The 20,361-nt window shown below is 39.5% G+C and overlaps 1 protein-coding gene across 1 annotated transcript in view; it reads right to left on the bottom strand.

The window, feature by feature from the left end:
• The window catches only part of slc12a5a (solute carrier family 12 member 5a), a 167,283-nt gene that overhangs the window by 48,509 nt on the left and 98,413 nt on the right, over nt 1-20,361 (bottom strand). The window contains exons 3-4 of the mRNA XM_053316722.1: nt 2,250-2,350; nt 1,565-1,702 (exon numbers count right to left, since the gene is read on the bottom strand). Of these exons, the coding sequence (XP_053172697.1) occupies nt 1,565-1,702; nt 2,250-2,350 (239 nt within the window). The remainder of the gene's footprint in view (nt 1-1,564; nt 1,703-2,249; nt 2,351-20,361) is intronic.

Here is a 20,361-nt window from a genome sequence, read left to right as displayed (position 1 = left end):
TGATACTGAGTCAGGAGTCATGTTGATGTATGTTAATTTATTTTAATCAATAATGATGCATGAGTAATTTGTTTAAGAAGGAGTATAATTTCATCACTATAAAATCATCATTATTAGCTTTTATCATAGCTAATAATATTATTTTCTATGCTGTATTAAACAGTGAGCTGTTTTTAATAACTTTTTGTGATCAATAACTTTTAATGATCATTTTAATGATCCCTTCCTGATATGTTTTATGATATACTGTACATAAAATTAATTTGCTTGAAATAGTTTGTGTTTGATATTGGTTTTCACACAAAATAATTCAAATACCTTGTAAAAATATTTTATATGACATTGTCTCCTTCTATCTCATTAAAAAAACATCCAAACTCACTATGCAAATGTTGTCCATTTCAACATTTTAACTGCTGGATACAAAATGTCTCCTGAAACCTGAAACTATATTAATGTGAAAACAAACTGCACAGTGAAGCTCACGCATCCAAATGAAGAAACAAGAAAACAAAAACAAACACAAACAAATGTTTGTTTGATGTGTGCTCACCCTTTGAACCCTGATGAAGGTCTGTTCTTTATTGAAATTAGCCATGTTTTTTGTAATGAAGGCTTCTTAACCTAATCCAAGGTTTTTCTGTTCCTTCTTAACACATAAGTGCTTAAAGTTTGTTTTTTCCTTCATGTGATTCCTCTCTTCTTCAAGTGCTCCAGTTCTCGAGCACACCACTACTCTTTCTCACAAAGCACAAACATATTTGGTGGAGTGGATGGAGTATATATATGTATATTAGATGATTAAAACCGTATTAGCATTATAATGCTGTACAGACAGCACTGTCCTTTCGCTTATTAAACACAACAACTCGAGATCCATTAATGCTTTTACGTCCACTGCAGCACTCAGAAACCTGATTGTTTGGAGTTTTTACTAATTTTCTGTAAAAATACTAGAGATTTTTAAAAGGATTCATCTGATTTTCACACAGATTTTACATCCACATGCATCCAGAAGTAGCTGTGTTTGCTGCTAGAAGGGACAAAGATCACCACGGTTGACAATAGAAAGGTCACCAGTGGCGAGCTCAGCTCAAAATATTTACATAATGGAAAGTGAAGAGAAAATGCAAATAAGCTGCTAATTGTGCATAATAGTACCTCCAAATAATAATAAAACAACAATGAAATGGTTTGTTAATGTATTAATTTGTAAAATGTTAATAGTTTGTAGTAGTTTCATATGGTTTGTATGTTTTGATTTAGTAAGTAACAAGCACTATATGGTGCTCTGAAATTAATAAAATAATTACATTGCATTATAATTTGCATGCATTGTGCTTCTTATCATGTTTAAAGCACATTTGTAAGGACCCTCTTTACTCTGAATTACCAATATGGGGATTTAAGTCACAATTAGCTACATACAGTAATCCACAGCTACATCTGAAAACAAGTAGCTAATTGCTGTAATCAGATATATGTACTGTGATTTAAATTGTGTTATCTTCACTATATATGATGCCTGATATGTATGTAGTTGTGCACGTGTTCTGTTTAATACCTTGACAGGTTTCTTGCGTGATGACTCTGCCTCGTTGTTCTCGGCCTCCTCATGCTCCTTGCTCCCCTGGGGCAGGTTGGAGTAGTTAGCCAGGCTGCTGAGGAGAGATGACACCATGGGGCTGGTGTCCATCTCCTCCTGCAAAGACACAGACACAGACAGGAGGGCCGGCGTCAGTGCTGCCATCATATTTTTAAAACCATTTGAAAAGGACCATCATCAGCGGAGGAAAGTAAGCTGAGAAGAGAGACCACATCTTCAACTCTACTCTGTTACATTAATAGTGTATTAGGTGAGTGTTGATACACCGCTTTGCAAATTCCAACCCATCTGAAACAAGTGTTTACACGATAAATTGTTCATTTTCTGATTTTCTTTTGTCTTGTTTAATCTAGAAATCCCAGCGAGAATGCAACGTAAATACATTTGCGAGGAGCGGTGGTGGCAAATTGCCTCCTTGAAGCCCCTTGCTTCTAGCAGTGGAAGATTTGCTTGCATAAACCTGAGGTTCCCCGCATGCCCTTCACACAGTAATTACCCTCATTAATCGATGTCAGAGCTCCTATTCAATCACTGAATTGTGAGAATGAGTGTGAGAGTTTTTACTATCACGACTGATTGTGTGCACTAACAAATCAGTGTGTGTGTGTGTGTGTGTGTGTGTGTGTAGGATATTTGACCGTACCTCAAACAAGGCCATGTGCTTGCCGTCATACTGCTGACTCTTCTCTGCGGCAGCATCACTGCTGTTGATGAAGGGGCTGCTCTCCTTGGGGTTACTGTCACCTGAAAGAAACACACACACACACATCCAGTTTTTAGACTTGACAAAAATAAAAGTAGAACCCAAGACCACAGCTAAAAGTCAGATGAGAGCTTCTTCGTGTCAAACTTGGAAGAACAAGATGACTTCTGTGATGAATTACTTTCTTTCATTTATTTATTTACTGTTTTAGAAAGACACAAGCTTTAAAAAAAAAAAAGAGGACGTCTGCCAGGGAAGGAGGAGAGTCTTTTCATCTCCATAAAAGCGCCCACAGTCAGAAATGCAGAGAAACACAACCATACTTAATGGAGTGTGCATTCACAATATGTGTAGTGCTATATATTCCATATGTTCGGGAAGAACACAAAGTGGAACATCTCAATCAGGCGTTAGCTGACAAAATATCACGAGTTTCAACAAACACAGAGAAACAATATCAAATGTGAATTTAAGAAAAGATGAAAACACTGCAGCTTTTTGCCTTTCAGTGGTAGAAACAGTTGTTATTTAGGTGACAGCTCGCTCTTGGCATCATGTTTTCACCGACAAGCATCTGTGTGCAAGTTCAGTCGCAGGCGCACATGGAAGCAAATAAGGGTCATTAATATTTTGAGTTTGTGAAAGTGTTTCTTAGTGTGTAATGCAGTTTTGAAGCTGTAGAAATATTTTATGTACAGTATGTGTAACTAAAATTTGTGCAGGAATATTTTCAGAAGCGAGTTAAGTCTGAGCGATGGAAGCACACATTTCCTACATATGTATGCAAATTTTGACCCTGTTTTAAAGGTTGAATCCCATGTTCAATCTGTCCAATCAGAGGGCAGATGGTCCCGTTGCATTCTTCCCCCTGCGTGTCTGTAAACATTTAATGTGCTGTGCCTTGCCTGCTTTAGCCTGCAGTAACTTTGCTGTTATTCTAAGGCAACACGGTTGTCCAAATGCATATTTTCAAGTTCAGGAAGGCTGCTTTATGTGCCCAGAGTAGAACAGTAAGGAAGCTTTAGGATGTTGTCCACTAGCGTTACCAAAGTAGCAGCATCAACATGGACGAGGAACTTTTCAAGCTGAAGGCAAACCAATCGCTCGGCCTTTATTACATACGGTTTCTCTGCTTTAGCATGATTTAATAATGTAAGCCATGCTAGGATAACCATTTAAACATGTGCCTGAGAAAAAACGCCCTGAGCAAGCTAGCTGTAGCTACTGTATGCATCAGCAGTCAATGTTACTGTATATTATATAATGTATACTATAATGTGTTTTCCTTTCATTGATAATGTAGTTTTATTTCTAATATCTTTCTAATAGGAGTAATATCCAGTTTTCTCTTGTGTTGCTGAATACCTCCATGAGAGTGGACATTTCGGCAGGTTTGTGTGATAATAACACCCATTTGTTAGTAGACATGAATTATTGTTCTCATATTTCAGATATGAGTGTTATCAGGATCTAAGATGCCATCATTTTGATCCAGAAGGATAGATGATCCACATCAACTTGGTTTGCAGTCTGCTGTAAAATCCTCGACCTGTCGCTGTAAAAACAGGGTCAAATTTCATACTCATAACTTCTATTTTGTAGCTTGTATCTTTGTAACCATCTCTCAGACTTTTTAAAACTTCACTGTTGAAAAAATCCCTGCACAAATTTTAAATTATACACACACACAAAATATTTCTACAAAAACATTTTACACATTCACTCAAAGTATTAACGACCCCTATTTGCTTCCATAGTCACATTGCCAAAAGTCCAAAACAAACATTATCAGCGTCCGACTCCTGGGAGAGTTATTGATTTGGCATTGGTTGTACAAGATAGCCGACAGCCTCAATGATTTCCATTTGACGTTTGGAAATGGATTACCAACAACATCAGACACTGGCTGATTCATTCCTGCAGTGTGATTATTCCACTCATACCCTAACCTCCCCACCAAGGAGGGTTTTAACCATCTAAAACATTGGGGCCTGAAGAGTTAAAGAAATATCACCTGGACAAAAAAGAGAGAGAAAAGAAATAATGAGCTGTTGATGGTGCAAACTATTTTTGTAGCATCTTTTTGGCTTTCTGGTGAGAGTCTTCCAGCTAATGAAATAATGTATTGCTCAGTAGTTACAATAAGTCTTGAGTAATAGTCACAAGCCATAGCTTCATTAATTTGTGAAAATGGTTAATTCAGAACTGCAGGTTTTCACTCAAATAGCTGAGGTGGAGAATACCTTTTCCTGTGCTGCTGCTAGGATTATAACAGCTTCATTATTCAAGGATTCAAGGATTCAAGGATGTGTGTTGTGGGTTTGTGTACAGGGGGGACCTCTTCAAAAATGTGACCTTGAGATAAGATGAAATAAGATAAGATTTCATTGTCCCAGAAGTAAAGTTGTCTTGGATACAAAATACAGTACTAAACAATAATACTACCAATAATAAAAATAATAATAAAAGATATTTTAGTGTGTCACATGGAAGCTACCAGAACCATAATTCATCATTGTCTGCTTGCTATAGGGTTTCTGTTAACATTGAGCAGGTCGAAAAAACAGTCAATAATGTTCTTTCAGTCATGAATTAGCCGTCTGTAATCTAGACCACCACTCCAGGTTTTTATCAGACAGAGAAGAAGAATATGTTAATATTGTGGTAAATACTAGAAGTACTTATTTCAATGAATCCACATTGTGTTAAAGCAGTGCTGTGATAGTGAGTGCAGAAGTATAAATCAACCTGTACTGTAGACAGAGAAGTGTAAGAAAAGGATGGTTCACTGTCAATCAAAGTGACCAACAAGCTATGGAGGATTTAAAAAAGGGGATTTAACAAAACTATGCAACACAACGATGAAAACACATCTGTTGTTGTCTTGTTAGCCCAGCTTTTGCATCTCATTGTTTAGAGCCTTAACCTTTGATCAGTCTTAATACTTAAACTGCTTCCTGACCAGACGTTTGCTCTTGTCTAGAAAAATAATTAAATTCTGAAATCACTTTATTCGCCAAGTACAACGAAGGTCTCGGTGGCGAAGGCGGCGCGCTGTAAGCTGTCTTATTTGCGCCTTCCCCTTCAAGCGTCTCTTGAGGGGGACAGCAGATTGCTCTCCCTCTGGCTCTCAGTCCTGTCTTGGACCGAGTACTGCGAGACCAAGTTATTTATAGCCAATGGATGCCGCAGCCATGTGCCATGACGTCGGGGCATCGCTAACAGCCGGCACGCTGCTCTACAGAGACAGAGCAATAGGGCCACTCAGACGGGGACGCTGAGAAAGGGTCAGTGCAGGGAACATTTGGGCCATGAAAAAAAAAAAAGGAGCACAGAAAGACAGAAAAGAAGCAGGCGGAGGAGAAGGTAACACAAAGAGAAGGAGGAGGGTGCACAGATGAGAAGATGGAGAGAGACACAGATAGATGGGAAGAGAGCGAATAGTGACAGGAAGAGCGATATGAGCTCAGACACACAAAGATGAGGCCACCAGATCTGAAATGGGAACCCGCAGAAGGAAAAGAAGGAGAGGGAACGAAAGAGACACACTTATGTCTCCGGCCGCAAAATGTAAAAGCTTCTGCTGCACTTAAGGTTCAGTTCAATTTGACCTGCAGGTTAAAACATATACCGTGGTTTAAAAAGGGATGCTAGAGCATCCTACAGAGGGTTTTCAGAACATGTGGATTATCTAGTTGTTTTTTTAACTATTTTTACCTCTGAGAGCACGTGAGGATGATAACGCATCTATAAAAAAAAAAGAAAAGAGTGCTACATGCATCAGTGGAGATTAATAATATCAGGCTTGTTGTACACAGAATAGATGAGATAAACAGACGAACAGATGGAAATATAAACAGTATGTACTAATTAATAACTACTTCCATCTTCTTAAATTTGAGCATTTGCTGCTTCTCTTATGTTTTATAATTGGATATAAAATACATTCACATTTTGGGGCTGGTTGTTGGGTAAAACAAGACATTTTGACATGTCTCCTCTGGGCTCTTTTTCATTATTTTCATTGATATTTTATAGACGAAACAATGAATCAGTTAATTGAAAAAAATATAATTTCAAAGAGGAGAACAAATATGCCTTCATCCATCTCTGGTGAATGGCATAAATAAAATATAATTCCAGGCACTGAAGTGGATGGTTAAATATAAAAAAAGTCTCCAATAAATATGGGCTAGTAACATTATAGAGGTCCACCAACGCATAACAGCTCAGTTTCCTCAGGGTGTCTATGATAGAAAAAAAAAATTGACACATTAAATGATAATGGATTTAATTGTTGCAGCCTGAAATCTACGCACCATATATACTGTAGTGGCACACTCAGTTTAAGTTTCCCACAAGGAGGAAACCAAAGTGCAGTTAAATCAAGGAATTGACCTTTTACAGCATTTACGCAGTTAGATTTTGGGGGAAGAGCTCCAATCTTTAGCCCTTTAATACTGCTCAGATCAAATTTGACCCATTTTTTTAGCCTGAAGCCCATTTTTAGCCAGTTGTCTTAAAGTGACCCAGAATATCTAAGAGTGGAAATATTTCAACTTTTATTTATTTTTGTGCAGCAGCTGATACACATTAGAGGACATAGAGTGTTTCAGGCTAAATTTGACCCATATTTAAAATCACCATTCAAAAATACTGTTGTAATCTTCACAAATACAGTAAACTCATGATGGTCGTTATAGTTCTCCTGTTTTATGTAACATGAGATGATAATATATTGTGCAGAGTCCAGAATTAAGTTTTTACTGGCTTTGTTGTGCCACATTTACATTAGTTTCAGTACATTTAATTGAGATAATGAGGCATTATTAGCTATTTAATTAATAGCAACTAGCAGCAGACTGATGGCAAGTGACAGGTTTTAATGTCCGCACTGTACACCTAAATGAATATGATTGGTCGATACTTGTCAATTGGATCAGCCAGCGATAGTGAAGCATTAATAAAAACTGATTCCATTTATTTAATACAAACTTGACTTCAGTGCTCTGCCTGAACTAAAGTTCTGCTCTCACAATAATCACCCAACTGCATAAAGAATATTCTGTTATTCTGTATATGTTTAACAACTCATATGCACTGTTAAGTAAGGTCTTTTACTTTTGTGCATGTATATGTTTAACACCAGTATTCTGTACATAATGTCTGTAACTTGTGTACTTTCTTGGGTCTATTTTGCACTTCCGGTTAGATCAGGTATGTTCAAACAATTCCATAAAGGGCCATAATGTGTCTGCAGTGTCCAACACACATGATTTGACCAATCAACTTTCTGAAGACCAGTTGATTAAGTGAGCCTGGTGTGCTCCTGCTTGGTTGGAATGAAAACCTGCCGCCACATTAGACATTATATTATGGGATAGTTTAGACATCCCTGGGTTAGATGCCTAACTCCATTTTGTTACCTCAGTATTTGTACTATGTGCTATGACAATTAAGTTTAATCTAATCTAATCCAATGCAATGAGTTGCCTTTTTTAGATGTGTAAATTACTATACTTTAACAGCAGACCTGTCAGCCATGGAGTGTCTTGATGTCTTTTTACTGTAGATCATCCTATAGAGTGTTTATTATGTACTGAAGGCGATTAGTGAGCGTGTGGTGCTTAACTGATCAAAGCACATGAACACAACACGCTCGTTCACATAGTTATTCATGTGTGAACACAAAAAGAGCACTTCTTAAAGGATCACAGGGACCAGTGATCTTGTTGAGCATACACACACACACACACACACACACACACACACACACACACACACACACACACACACACACACACACACACACACACACACACACACACACACACACACACACACACACAGTTGTATACCTGAAAGGCTAATGCCCAAAAGACAACTCCTCTATCCTATCGCTGATGTGTTCACAGTCCATTTCTCCTCATCATCTAGTAATTAAAACTCCATCATCAAAGCAATGATGGACACCCCCTTTTTGGAAAAATGACAGCACCCAAAAGAGTTTTTGCTCTGACCGCATCCCCCCAAGCAGCTTATCCTCCTTCAATCTGATGGGATCCATCCAACAATGGCTCTCACTATCAAAGCCGTTCCCTATCTATGGTCAAAATCCAGAGCTTTGCTGCTCACTGAGCATGTGATCGTCTTCTAAATCCTCCACAAAACAAAAACACTGAATCCACACTCCTTTCTCAGTTTGTTGTAGTAGATGTTTTACATTAGCAGCTTATTTTAATGTGCATGTATTAAAACTCCTGATACTCACACTGGTTTAAGAAGGTTTTATATCATATGGATACATACTGTGCTATCTGTGCTCATTATATTGTTAATGGTTAAAATCACTTGCATGGGGGACCTTGTTTATTGCATAGGAGGTCATTATTTCAATGTTGACTGTGGTTACACTCTCTGTACGAACCATAGCAGTGCACATTGCCCTGATTCTATGCAAAAATACAACTAACGACCCCCAAATACACTGACTTTCACAATGTCAATCCATATACTGACACTGATGAATTAGTCAATAAACAGAATTGATCATCAATTTAACTATTTTGTGGTTTCGGAATACATTATTTTAATATTATATATTATAATACTATATATATTTAAATATGAGGATTTGCTTATTTTCTCTGTTTTATATATGGTATCATTGTTAATAGGATATATATGTTGAGTTTTGGATTATTGATTGGAGAAAACAAGCAATCAGAAGATGTCACCTTGAGCTCTGGGAATTATTGATGTTAGTTGCCGTCCTAATTGACATCAGAGTCAGAGGTTAGGATGGTGGCAATTTCACTTATTCAACACATTTTGTCAATCTCTGAATTCTCAAAGTTATGTAACTATTCTTTTTGATTCAATCGGGACTTTAGAAAGAGGAAACCAGGTCTTAAAATTAAAATGTTTGTTTGTGTACTTTCTTATATAGCCTGTAGCACAGCATGGCAATACTTCCTGTAAAGCTCTACATCATACAGTATATCCTGCCAAAAAATACATGTTGTGCATTTGGTGTGAGATTAGCATGATCTATATAAAGAAGGGGGGGGGGGGCTAAAAATGACTAGAGTTGTTATAAAAAGTATAATTAGAAATCTATCAGTAGTACCTCTTTAACCATTTTCAAAGATACCTCCTTGAGATGTGATACACTTTTCCAAAACACACATATTCTGTCATCTTCTGTCACCGTGTCCAAAGCCTTTGGCATTTCTTCCTGGATCTTCCACTGTGACTAATCCTGTCCCTTTTCATACGCTACCTAACACCTTACTCTTCTGGTATCAATGGCTTCAGGAATTTTTGGGTCCGCTCCCATGTAGATCAGTAAATAAACAACCAGCAAAAATCATAATTCATAATATAAGTATGATGCCACATTATGTATAGAGCTCTGTGTCTACAGTCAGAAAGTAATCCTTTATAAATTGTATTGAAATACTGCAGTATATCAGTATGTGACTGCTGCTCCACTAAAGTGTATTAACAAATTCTGAAAGTCTGCTCTCAGTCAGTATGAACTCCAGCTGTGTTTGAGCACAAATAAAACTTTCACAGTGATGAGTGGAGGTCTGGTCCATGCTGCTCTCGCTCGGACAGTTCACAGTTTTCCAGCAGATCTTTGAACAGGGCCACAGAGGATTACTTGGTGAGAACTATTTGACTTTGTGTTATTGATCCTCCTTGTACAGTGGTGGTGAGGTGTTGACAGTCACAATTACTGCTCCCTCCCTCCCTCTCTCTCTCTCGCATTCTGTTGTGCTCTCTCTCGTCCTGCTCTGTGACACACTGCCATACTGCTCTTGCTCCCCGAGGACCGACTTCAAGGGGAAAAGCCAAAGTGCTAGATGTTGATATTTGAGGAGCTGACTCAACAGAGACTTAGGGACCACTTGTTGACTTGGTGTGTTTGTGTGTGTGTGTGTGTGTGTGTGTGTGTGTGTGTGTGTGTGTCTTAACGGTGTTGTACAGCAGCAGAAGTATGGTGGCGGCCAATTAATCTCAGTCTGGGCAGCGATAGCTGGATTTCAGCCATTTTTGGAGAAAATAGGGACACATGAAATCCGGTAATCACTCTTGTGCTGTTGAAAAATTAGGCTTTTTTTTTTTTAACATATTCAAAATGTATTCACGGGTACTTTATCTATAAAAGTAAGTACAGAATTTCCCTTTTGGCTGTGAGTCAGACTCATACTGGCGTAAACAGTGAGCACATGAGCTTGCAGAGACATTTAATTTGCATCCAGAGAGAGAAATGCTCTGATCTGGTGGAAGAGTGAAAGATTTTAAATGTAATTATTGGGATGGAAACAAACAAGTAAACAAAGTTGGATTTTGTTTCTGGCTGCATTCCCCTCTATTGTTCCTTGGTACATCGCCAAACGCAAGCAGGTCATGAGTTCACTCGCTAATTCTCTTGTCTCCTCCAAACGTCACCGCAGTAATACATTAATTCATGTTTGGCAATCAAGGCCAGAGGTCTCTCCCCCCTCTCCCCCTCTCCTCCTCTCTCCTCCTCGCTCCGTGCTTGCTGACATAGAGGGGGAATATTGGGTGGAGTCAGGTGAAGGATTAAGGTCACTTTAATCTAAATTCCAGTCAAATCAGGATTGACAGTGTATTACCATCCATGTACCAACACATATCCATGTACAATTCTGGAGAAAAAATTAGTTTGCCTAAAATCGACCTACATGTAAAAAGCTTTTGGTTACAAGGCAGGATAATAATATACAGATCACAGAGGCACTGGGATGTTGAACTTTGGACTGAATCAAGCAAAAGTAAATGCTTTTGCTGAGCTGGCTGATCCCATACTCAATATTTTATTACAATGGGACAAATGTATGCAAAATCACAAAAATAGAATAGTCTAGTCTAGTTTAGGGCTAACAATTATTTCCATTATTGTTTAATTTGACGATCATTCTCTCAATTAACTGTTTCTGGTAAATTCTGTTTACAGTCGTAGAAGATTATGACGATCAGTAAACAATCAATTCAGAAGAAAGAGTGAATGTTTGGCGTTTAAAAATGCAACCTAAAAAACAACCTGAGACTGAAATTTGCTCTGAACTAGTCAAATTGGTGTTTGTTCAGCCAATACGTAGTTACCTCTTCAAAGATGTAAAAAATTTAATTAACTTATTTTGTTAACTTTTAATCACAATGTGCTTTGACTTAAATTGGGGAACATACATTTATAAAACAATAACATAATGTCATGAATGGAGGGGTCATGCCCATTCAAATATTTGAGATTGTAAATTGAGATTTAGAAATTGTTAAATCTAGTCTGTTCCTAATTAGCTTTAAACATATAGTTTATAAACAAAAGTCACATTTCTGAGTATTTTAATTCTTGCTTATTGTTCTTTGCTATTATTAGTAAAAATTATCATTAGTCAAAAGCTAAAAATAATGTAAATAGTGTCAGTAAAAACAGTGAGTCCTAACTTTAAAGCCTTTTAAACACAATTGTCGTGTTCATTATTGTACCTGAATGTTATATAGTGTTAATAAGTCTCATTCAACTCTAGCTCTAGTTAGCTACTGATGTTGAGGTGTTTAGATCATCAGCTTGGTTTGGTGTGACCATGAACATATGCATTGTGAAATTATTCACCTACTGTAAAAAAAAAAAAAAAAAAAAAAAAGACTGCTTGACAAGCCTGAATATGATCATATTATCACTATCAATGGCATGGCATCATGGCACAGACCTATGAATGGGATCCACCTTTTCAAATGAATTAAAACCTAATGCACTCCCTCCCATCAGCATGAAAACCTACTTTTAAATACTGTCAAGTGTTTTCTGTGCTATGACTTGTGTAAATCAGCTACAGACATGTATTCACAGATAGCGTGTTTGATCATGTTATCCATCAGCTGCAGACATCTATTTATAACAAAGGTATAACAAAGGTAAGAAGAAGTAAGAATTTCGGCTACTGTTTTTAATACTGCATTTATAAGTGATTTACACACTTTCAGAAGCACAAACATGATGTACGGAGGAAAAAATAGCAACAGCATACGGCTACATGCCCACATCTGCCCACACACACACACACTGTCATAAATAGATATTCTCTCACTCTCTCCTCCTTCCAGCTGCTATCATGGCTCCAGCAACACATCAGACACACAACAGCCTTGTATAACGGGATCTCACGCTTTGTGTTTTCTCTTTCTGTCACCCACTCTCCCCTATCTGACTCTCCTTATTCTTCTTCTTTCAGCCTGCTGCTGCTACTCTCACCCCGCGATGAATTTTTATGGTTATATTTCTGTCAGGAACACAAGTGCAGATGCCAACGTAAAAATGCCCCCCCTCCTTCTTTTTTTTCCTCCTCCTGTCACTAGCACTGCAGGACGGGACCTGTGCTCTTATCAGTATTCAGGCTGGCGCTTCAGCTCGGTATGAATTTTAATGCAGCCTTGCCTCACAGGGTACGACTTTGACACAGTCGCTTCTCTCCAGCCCCTCGACATCTCCGGCAGAGATCCTCACTCCCGATTGGCTCCTGAGCAAGCGACAGCTCATTGGCCGAGAGCAAGGGGGGGGGAGAGAGGATGCCTGTGCATGTACATGAGAGCTGCTCTAAGCGTGTTGTCCAGGCCTCAGTGTCACTGTCTGATATCTGATGATGAATGGGGAAGGTTTGGTACAATTTCCCCCCTTGCCGCTGCTGCCTCGCCTCGAGCCGTGGACGTCAAGATTAATTTTTGTTTAATGGCAGGGCCCTGCAACGCCTTCCCAGCAGCACCCTCTCCATCTGACATCAGGCATAGGAGGCGACTACATGCAGGAGGAGACTGACAGACAAATAAAACTAAGCCATCCCTGCTTTCTTTATTTGTTAATCTCTGAGATGAGCGGCCTGCTGGAGGAAACTCTTGACAGACGAAGATACACAGATGTTGCAGTGAGGTGACAACTGCCAGACTCAACTTTGACGTGATGCAGAGAAAAGGCCGACTGATATTCTTTTTATTCGCTGTATATCATGACAACTTTTTTTTTTTCATAAATTCTTATCACTCGATGACAGAATTCAATTTATTCCCATGCTTCTGTTTTCATATTATCACATTGTTCAATAATCTCTTGTGCTTACATTTTGAAAGATAAGAATCTTCTTCCATTTGACACAAAAACACAGATTAGAAAACATACCCTCGCTTAAGTGTTTTGAATTTCTAAACATCAGATAACAGAAAATAGAGAGCTCGCAGGCATGTAAGACAGTCACTGCTACACTGTAAAATAATCATTTTAGATAATAGATTTATGGCCTTAAAAAATGCCCTCAAGATAAACTTTACTCTGTTGCATTCAGGGGGAATAACTATCACACACACAGAAACACTCAGCACTCTCCTCTCAGGAGCTCACATTTCTCCATTTCACACTCAAATTTACTTACGCGCCAGTACATTAGCTTTTAAACTTTTAAACCAAAGCCTGACAACTCTGCACAGCCATACCTCGGCTTGTTTGCCCCTCCACAATCCTTTCAGGATGTTAACTTGACAAGAAAAGTGTCAGGCAGGCAGCGCGCCGCCTGGTATGAGGTGCAGCGAATGGCTAGCCATGTAAAGCCAACTACACTGAGCCCTGATGGAGCCCCGGCTATCAGACTCCCTCAGGTGGTGGGCTGGCTATGGGAGAACACCCTGTGTCATGTCAGTCAGCTGCGTGCCTCCTGCATGCCTGTGGGAGTAACTTTAGCTAGATGCCTACTGCTGCTGTAATTGGTGAGCCACAGAGCCTAACAGGGCTGCAGGGATGAAGGGAAAAGATGAAAAAAAGAAGGAGAAAAAAAAGAAGAAGAATCGCGTGGGTGGAGGTGAGGGAGTGAGAGCGGCAGGGAGGGAAAAGGATTGAGTGGGAAGAGAGGTGAGGTTGGGTAGGATTATACACTGGTGAGGTAATTGGCTGTGAAGCAAAGGTGTCCTACACCTGCTATCTTTTTGCTTTTTTAAGAACAGCGTAAGCCAGAAGAAAGACACAGGGTTGGAGGAGGGAGGAGGGGGTGGCGGGGACAAGAGAAACGATAGCAGCTGGGAGATTGACATATTCTCATGAGGTCATGGATTAAAAATTCACCCCAACTTATCACATGCCAGGAAACCAATTTAACTCGGAAACATAATTTCCTTCTCGGTGCTCTGGTGCCAGGTCCGGACGTGGAGCCAAGCGCTATCACACTTTTATTACATTTGGCACATTTTTGGACAAGGGGCTCCTATAAGAGGGTTCAGCAGCCTGTGACAGGGTGAGAGAGGTATCTTGGCTGAGTATGAGTGAAAGAGATAGAGAGGACGGGGCGGGGGACGCGGGGGGGTGTTAGAAGAGGGAGAAGGTGGGCGGTGGGAGGGGAGGGGTATCCAATCGTCTGCAGCAAAGTTTTATAGATGGCAGGGATGCTTTATGCGATCGCTGGGTCTGATCGAAGGTGACAAGGCTATCATCTCGCCAGTTCTGCAGCCCTCTGGCTCCTCTGATGGAATGCTGGAGGTGTGAAACGTGGTGCAAATTAACATTTCCGCTGACCGACCCCTCCCCCCCTGGCTGCGGCCGCATTCTCCATCCTTTACCACCTCCTCTTCAGTCACAGAGAAAGCAATCTAGCCAAAGCCCAGAGGACAACAGGGAGAGTGGAGGAGGGGGGTGGAGGTGGAGTGGGATGGGTTTGGCACGTCCTCCTCTCCTCTCTCAGCACCTCTCCTCATTTTTTTTTTTTTTCCCATTCTCTGGTCTTCTCCCTCCAGGTGTGATACCACATCCCTGTGGTCTCTTCAGTCTTCTCTCAAAACACCTCTCTCTACTTTCTCCTTCTCACTTCTGTCCTTTTTGCCTTTTTTCTCACCCCCTCAAGTCTTTTCTCCTAATGGCGCCTCTCCTCCAAACTAATGACAAAGTCAACAGGCGAGGCTGTGGACACAGAATCTAATAGATTGGGGTGAATGTCCGGTCAAATAGAGTAAGGAGTAAAATGAACAGAGTAGAACAGTGAGAAGTTAAAGGAAATTAGAGTAAATGGGGAACTCTGATTTCAAATCTCTTTACAGGTCTTTACTTTACATGGAAGCCATTTGTGGCTTCAGGGGGAGCTGCACAAAAACTGATAAATTACAGTACAAGGTCAGTGTTTGCTGGGGCTGAAAACTAGTTTGAAAATGTAAAAAAGAGACATCTGGCAGTGTGGAGTTAGAAAAAAGTGACACCTGTAGCCTCATCTCTGCTTCAGGCTGTTGATTTGAGGTTACATTAGCAGCTACTAGCATAACATACCTGAATCTCCAAAGTCAGAGGACGAGTTATACTGTGGATAATGTAGGCGCCAGGTTTTTGACAAAGAAGAACAATGTGTGGAATAAAAATCTGGTTCTGCTACATCCTTTTTTATACTTAAAAAACCTGTTTGCAACTGTGACAATATTATAAGAGATAAATCCGCTAAATATAAAAATAAAAAACAAGCAGAAAATTCTTGATAATCAGTCACCATGTTGGTGCTAAATTGACTAAAATGAGATTGTTCTGGCATCCTGGATGTTTAGCAAAAAAACAACAACAATATCACAACCTAGAAATCTGACCTAAATCATTTAGACTGGTTGGGTTCCATAATAATACTAACACTGTTTCTTTTTTTTAAGAGTACAAATGATGCAAAAATGCAAAAATTAAAACACCTCGGAAGAAAACAATGGTAAATAGAAGTCTTTAGATGACTCATATAATTTTAATTTAAATACAATTAAAAATAATAATGATAGAATACATATATGACTTGTATCATCAGACAAGGTTTTTGTTTATTTTACATTTCAGTAACTCTGAGATTGTATAAATTCCTGACTATCCATATCATCCAGTGTCTACTATGTTGTATCTTGTGCTCAGGTGAGATCATTTTAACACATGCCCTTGAAGGCAGCATAATGTTAACTTATTCCATCTCCATGATTTAAGTTTATGCAGAATATTACCACAGAGGCTGACAGGTAAATATAACTCATTTCCACCAACCAGCATGAGATTTCAGGCTCACAGGGTCGACTTGCTCACTGGGAAGACTTCCACGATCCCAGATGGTCCTTCTGCCTCTGTTGGTGTGATAAACCTCACAGTGTAACCGTAGCTGTCTCTCACAACGCCAAAAGTTTTCTAATATTCTTATGACCGACCGACCGACAGCTCCTTAAATATCTCTAAGATCCACCACAATTACTGCTTCAGCACTGTCTTGCCTGCCAACTGCGCAGCATCACACCACTTCATGATAAGAGACAGACAGAGAGACTTATTATGCAACATCGCCAAAAATAACTTCAATGAAACATTTCACCATCATCTCTGGGAGTCAAGGCAAGCTGGCATGGTGGGGTGTATAAGCTGAGGGGGATAAATCAGCATCAGACTAATTTGCAAGAAACTAACAGCATAAATTCAGCTGATTTGCAACGCAACAACATGAATGAGCCGAGAGGGTCATAAAATTCAAGCAAACAATTCAATCACTCTTAAAGCACATGAGGAACAACAGTTTCAACTTCACACTGCATAATGATCCTGTGCGGATTACAGATATGTTTCGTTACTTTACACCTACGTGACATTGTTTTTCTACCTCATAATTTGCTAAATATTTTTTTGTTAAGTAACTGAATTATCCAGATTTGTTAGGCCATGACGGTCCTGGATCTAGAAATTTCTCACCTAAAGGGGACATATCACACACATTTCTCTATATTTTTATTCTGGGGCTCCGCTGAATCATCTTTGTATGATTTACAGTTAGTATAAAAAAACGTATAGTGGTATTTTATGTAGCCCCTCAGTTCAGCCTCTGTCTGAAACAGGCTGTTTTAGCTCCCGTCTCTTTAAGACCCCGTAATGGTGAGCGCACTCTGTTTTAATTGGTTAGCTTCTTGAAGCTGCATCCAGCATACTTCTGATTTAGTTGTAGGATTTCACTTTTTTCTCGTTTTTTTAACTCAAAATAGAAACTTCTCAAAAACATCTGTACAAGTTTGAGTTGGAAACTGATCTAAAATATTTGAATGGATATTAAAAACCCGTTGAACAAAAGCTACGGAACGGGCAGCCGCTTGTAGGCATGTGCGAATAATCTTGAAATCTTAAAAGAAGCTTTTAGACCTTTTGACTTGCAGGGAAACTTTTTTACATCCACCTCATGTTTTAGAACTCACACCATGTTTCACACAGATATCCGACATCCTAACAGTATAAAAGTGACAGAAAATCACAAAAAGCATAATATGTCCCCTGTAACTACACAAAAAGAAATGTCTCTCATTGAAATCTGTCATATATTTATCATTTTTGTTTAAGTTAGTTGATATGCTAACGTATTAGCAAACAGTTGCCTATTAACACATCCCGCAGTTACAAAGCAATATTAGCATTCGTCTGGTGTCATGTTTATGGTGACCTGCTGAATATGGGTCCAATATTCACTCACCTTTTAGCTCTTTTTTGGTCTCAAACAATCCTGAGGGAATTATCTGCTACATTCTCCAGATAGTCGCTAACCAAACGACGACAATAAGTTGAAAGATGTTAAAATGTTTTGTCACTATGAGCGTCACCTTTCTACACTTCCTATAACTCATTTAGTGTATCTTTAAGTTAAACAGTGATTTGTGAGGCCAGTAGTGCTGCAGCAAAGTCAACTACAAAGACACGTCATCTTAAAGTAAACGAGGGAGGAGGAAGGAGAACAAGGTGGAGGTAGTGAGAGATCATCCATTATTAGGTAAGTTTATAGCCCATCAACCTGAACGGGAACAGTAATGGAGTCAGGAAAGATGGACTGCAGACTGGAGCACTGCAGCAGGCAGACAGAGAGGCCGTCATGAGCAGACACACAGACACAAACAGGCGGACAGAGCCACACACAAAAAAAAGGCCGAAGCCTTGTTCTCCAATCTGGCTCGAGCAGATAAGACTTCAGCATTCAGGGATTTATCAGGTGCCTCAGTACAGGTGCATTACCTGGACGGCTGAGCGCGGCCCCAGTCATTTACTGATAGTACAGTATATGTGCCTCAGTGTGTGTAAATCTCAGTTTTTAACAATTGTGTGCTCATTTACCCATTTATTTGTGAGTGTGTATGTGTGTGTGTGCGTGTTTGTTTGTGTGTGACCACTCTGCCCAGAAACCCACCGCAAGGCTGAGGCTCATCTTGTCGAAGACTGGCAGATCTTGTCGGATATTTCTAGTCTCTGGCAGATAAATAAATAATGGAACACGGGTTTGGATTTAGACAGAGATGAAAGCTTTAAAAGCTGAGCTTTTTACAGCTGTGTCCTGAGAGAGCGAGAGAGAGCAAGAGAGAGAGAGAGAGAGAGAGAGAGAGAGAGAGAGAGAGAGACTCCATGGAAGCACGACAGCACACACACTTCACCACATTACCACAGAAATAGGTAATAGTTCTGCAAATTTAAAACGCATTGGTGCACACCTTGAATTGTTGTATAGTAAAATGTCAATGCTAAATGTGGCTTATTAAATTCTTATGGGGTGCAAGTCGCCTGCATTTCATAAAATGTTAATGGGGTATGCAGCACCAAAAAACATTTTATTTTTTTAAACTTTGGATCCTCAGCACCAGCTCCCAATACACAAACCTAATTTCTCTGGATGTACTCAGGAAGAAAGACAAGACTGATGAAACAGGAAGTTATAGCCAGTGAGCTCAGGAAGTTTATCTTCACTCTGCTGTCCTCCTCTTGGTCTAGACAGAACTATTTTTTTAAATTAAAAAAAGAGAGAGGAAGTTGTAAGAGCGCCTCTAGGCTGAGGATGGAAGTGAAGAGGCTGTTTGAAAAATTATCCGCACTCCCCATCTTTTCCTCTTCTTCACCTCCCTGTCTTCCTCTCTCTAGTACCCTCTGTAGACTGGTGTGTGTGTGTGTGTGTGTGTGTGTGTGTGTGTGTGTGTGTGTGTGTGTGTGTGTGTGTGTCAGACTGCATCCTGGTGGGCCCACAGACTCAAAGACTGTGGCTTTTGTCTGCCTTTGATTACGCCAATGAATTATGCATCCTGCACCTCTCTGTGTGTCCATGTGTGTCTCTGAGGGTGCATGGACCTGAGCCAGAGACTGCAGTGTTTAGTGACAGTGACTGATACCGCTTTGCCCTTCTCAGACTCCCCTTTAAGCAAACACACACGTATAATCCCACAGATTCACTAACACCTACACACACACACACACCTGGAAATTCACTTACAGTGACTAATATCCGTCCTTGCCCGTTCTTCACTCTTCCGTCTCTCATCGGACTTTTGAACAGCGAAGGTCGAAAACTGCATGTAACATTAACAAAGCTGAATTACTTTAATTAAGAGCAGGACATGGTGTGAGCCTGTTGTGCACTCTCGCAAGTATTAATTGGCTCTGTGTCTGTGACAAATTATTATTATTATTATTTCATTATAGGTTCCTCTATCCATTTTGAGTAATCATTTAATAGTTTAAATTAGGAAACATTGCAAATTACTGTCTCTAGAGCCCAAAGTAACATCTTTTGTCCAAAACCCAAAGATACTCTATTTACAGCTATATAAAAAAGAAAAGAGTAGCCAAGCCTCACAGTTCAGAAGCTAAAATTATATCATTATTTTTTCATTTTTGCCTGATAAACAAAGTTTTTGTCAACTGACAAATGAATTAAATTGCTTTGGCACTGGTTTCAACATAATATTAAGAGTCCAGAGGGGATATTGATGTACAGACAAGGACAGCTCCATCTACGGATCCTTTGGTCGGAAATAATCCCTGTGAGCCGCCAGCTTGTCAGACAGAAATGGAGCAGCAAATGGAGCTGCTTATTAAAACAGTGAAAACCACAAGACAGCACTCAAATAGAGCTTTGTCCATCCACATCAATCTGTGATGCAGTTTTCTTTGTATCATGGAGCTATTTTAAAAAATGTTGCAGTCTGCTGTTTTCATGATTGTAACTTATTTTGGATTTTAAATTGAGGT

This window comes from Scomber japonicus, chromosome 3 (genome assembly GCF_027409825.1).
Source record: "Scomber japonicus isolate fScoJap1 chromosome 3, fScoJap1.pri, whole genome shotgun sequence".
Classification (NCBI taxonomy): domain Eukaryota; kingdom Metazoa; phylum Chordata; class Actinopteri; order Scombriformes; family Scombridae; genus Scomber; species Scomber japonicus.
Note: the sequence above shows the minus strand (reverse complement) of the source record. Positions and strands in the feature narration are given on the sequence as shown.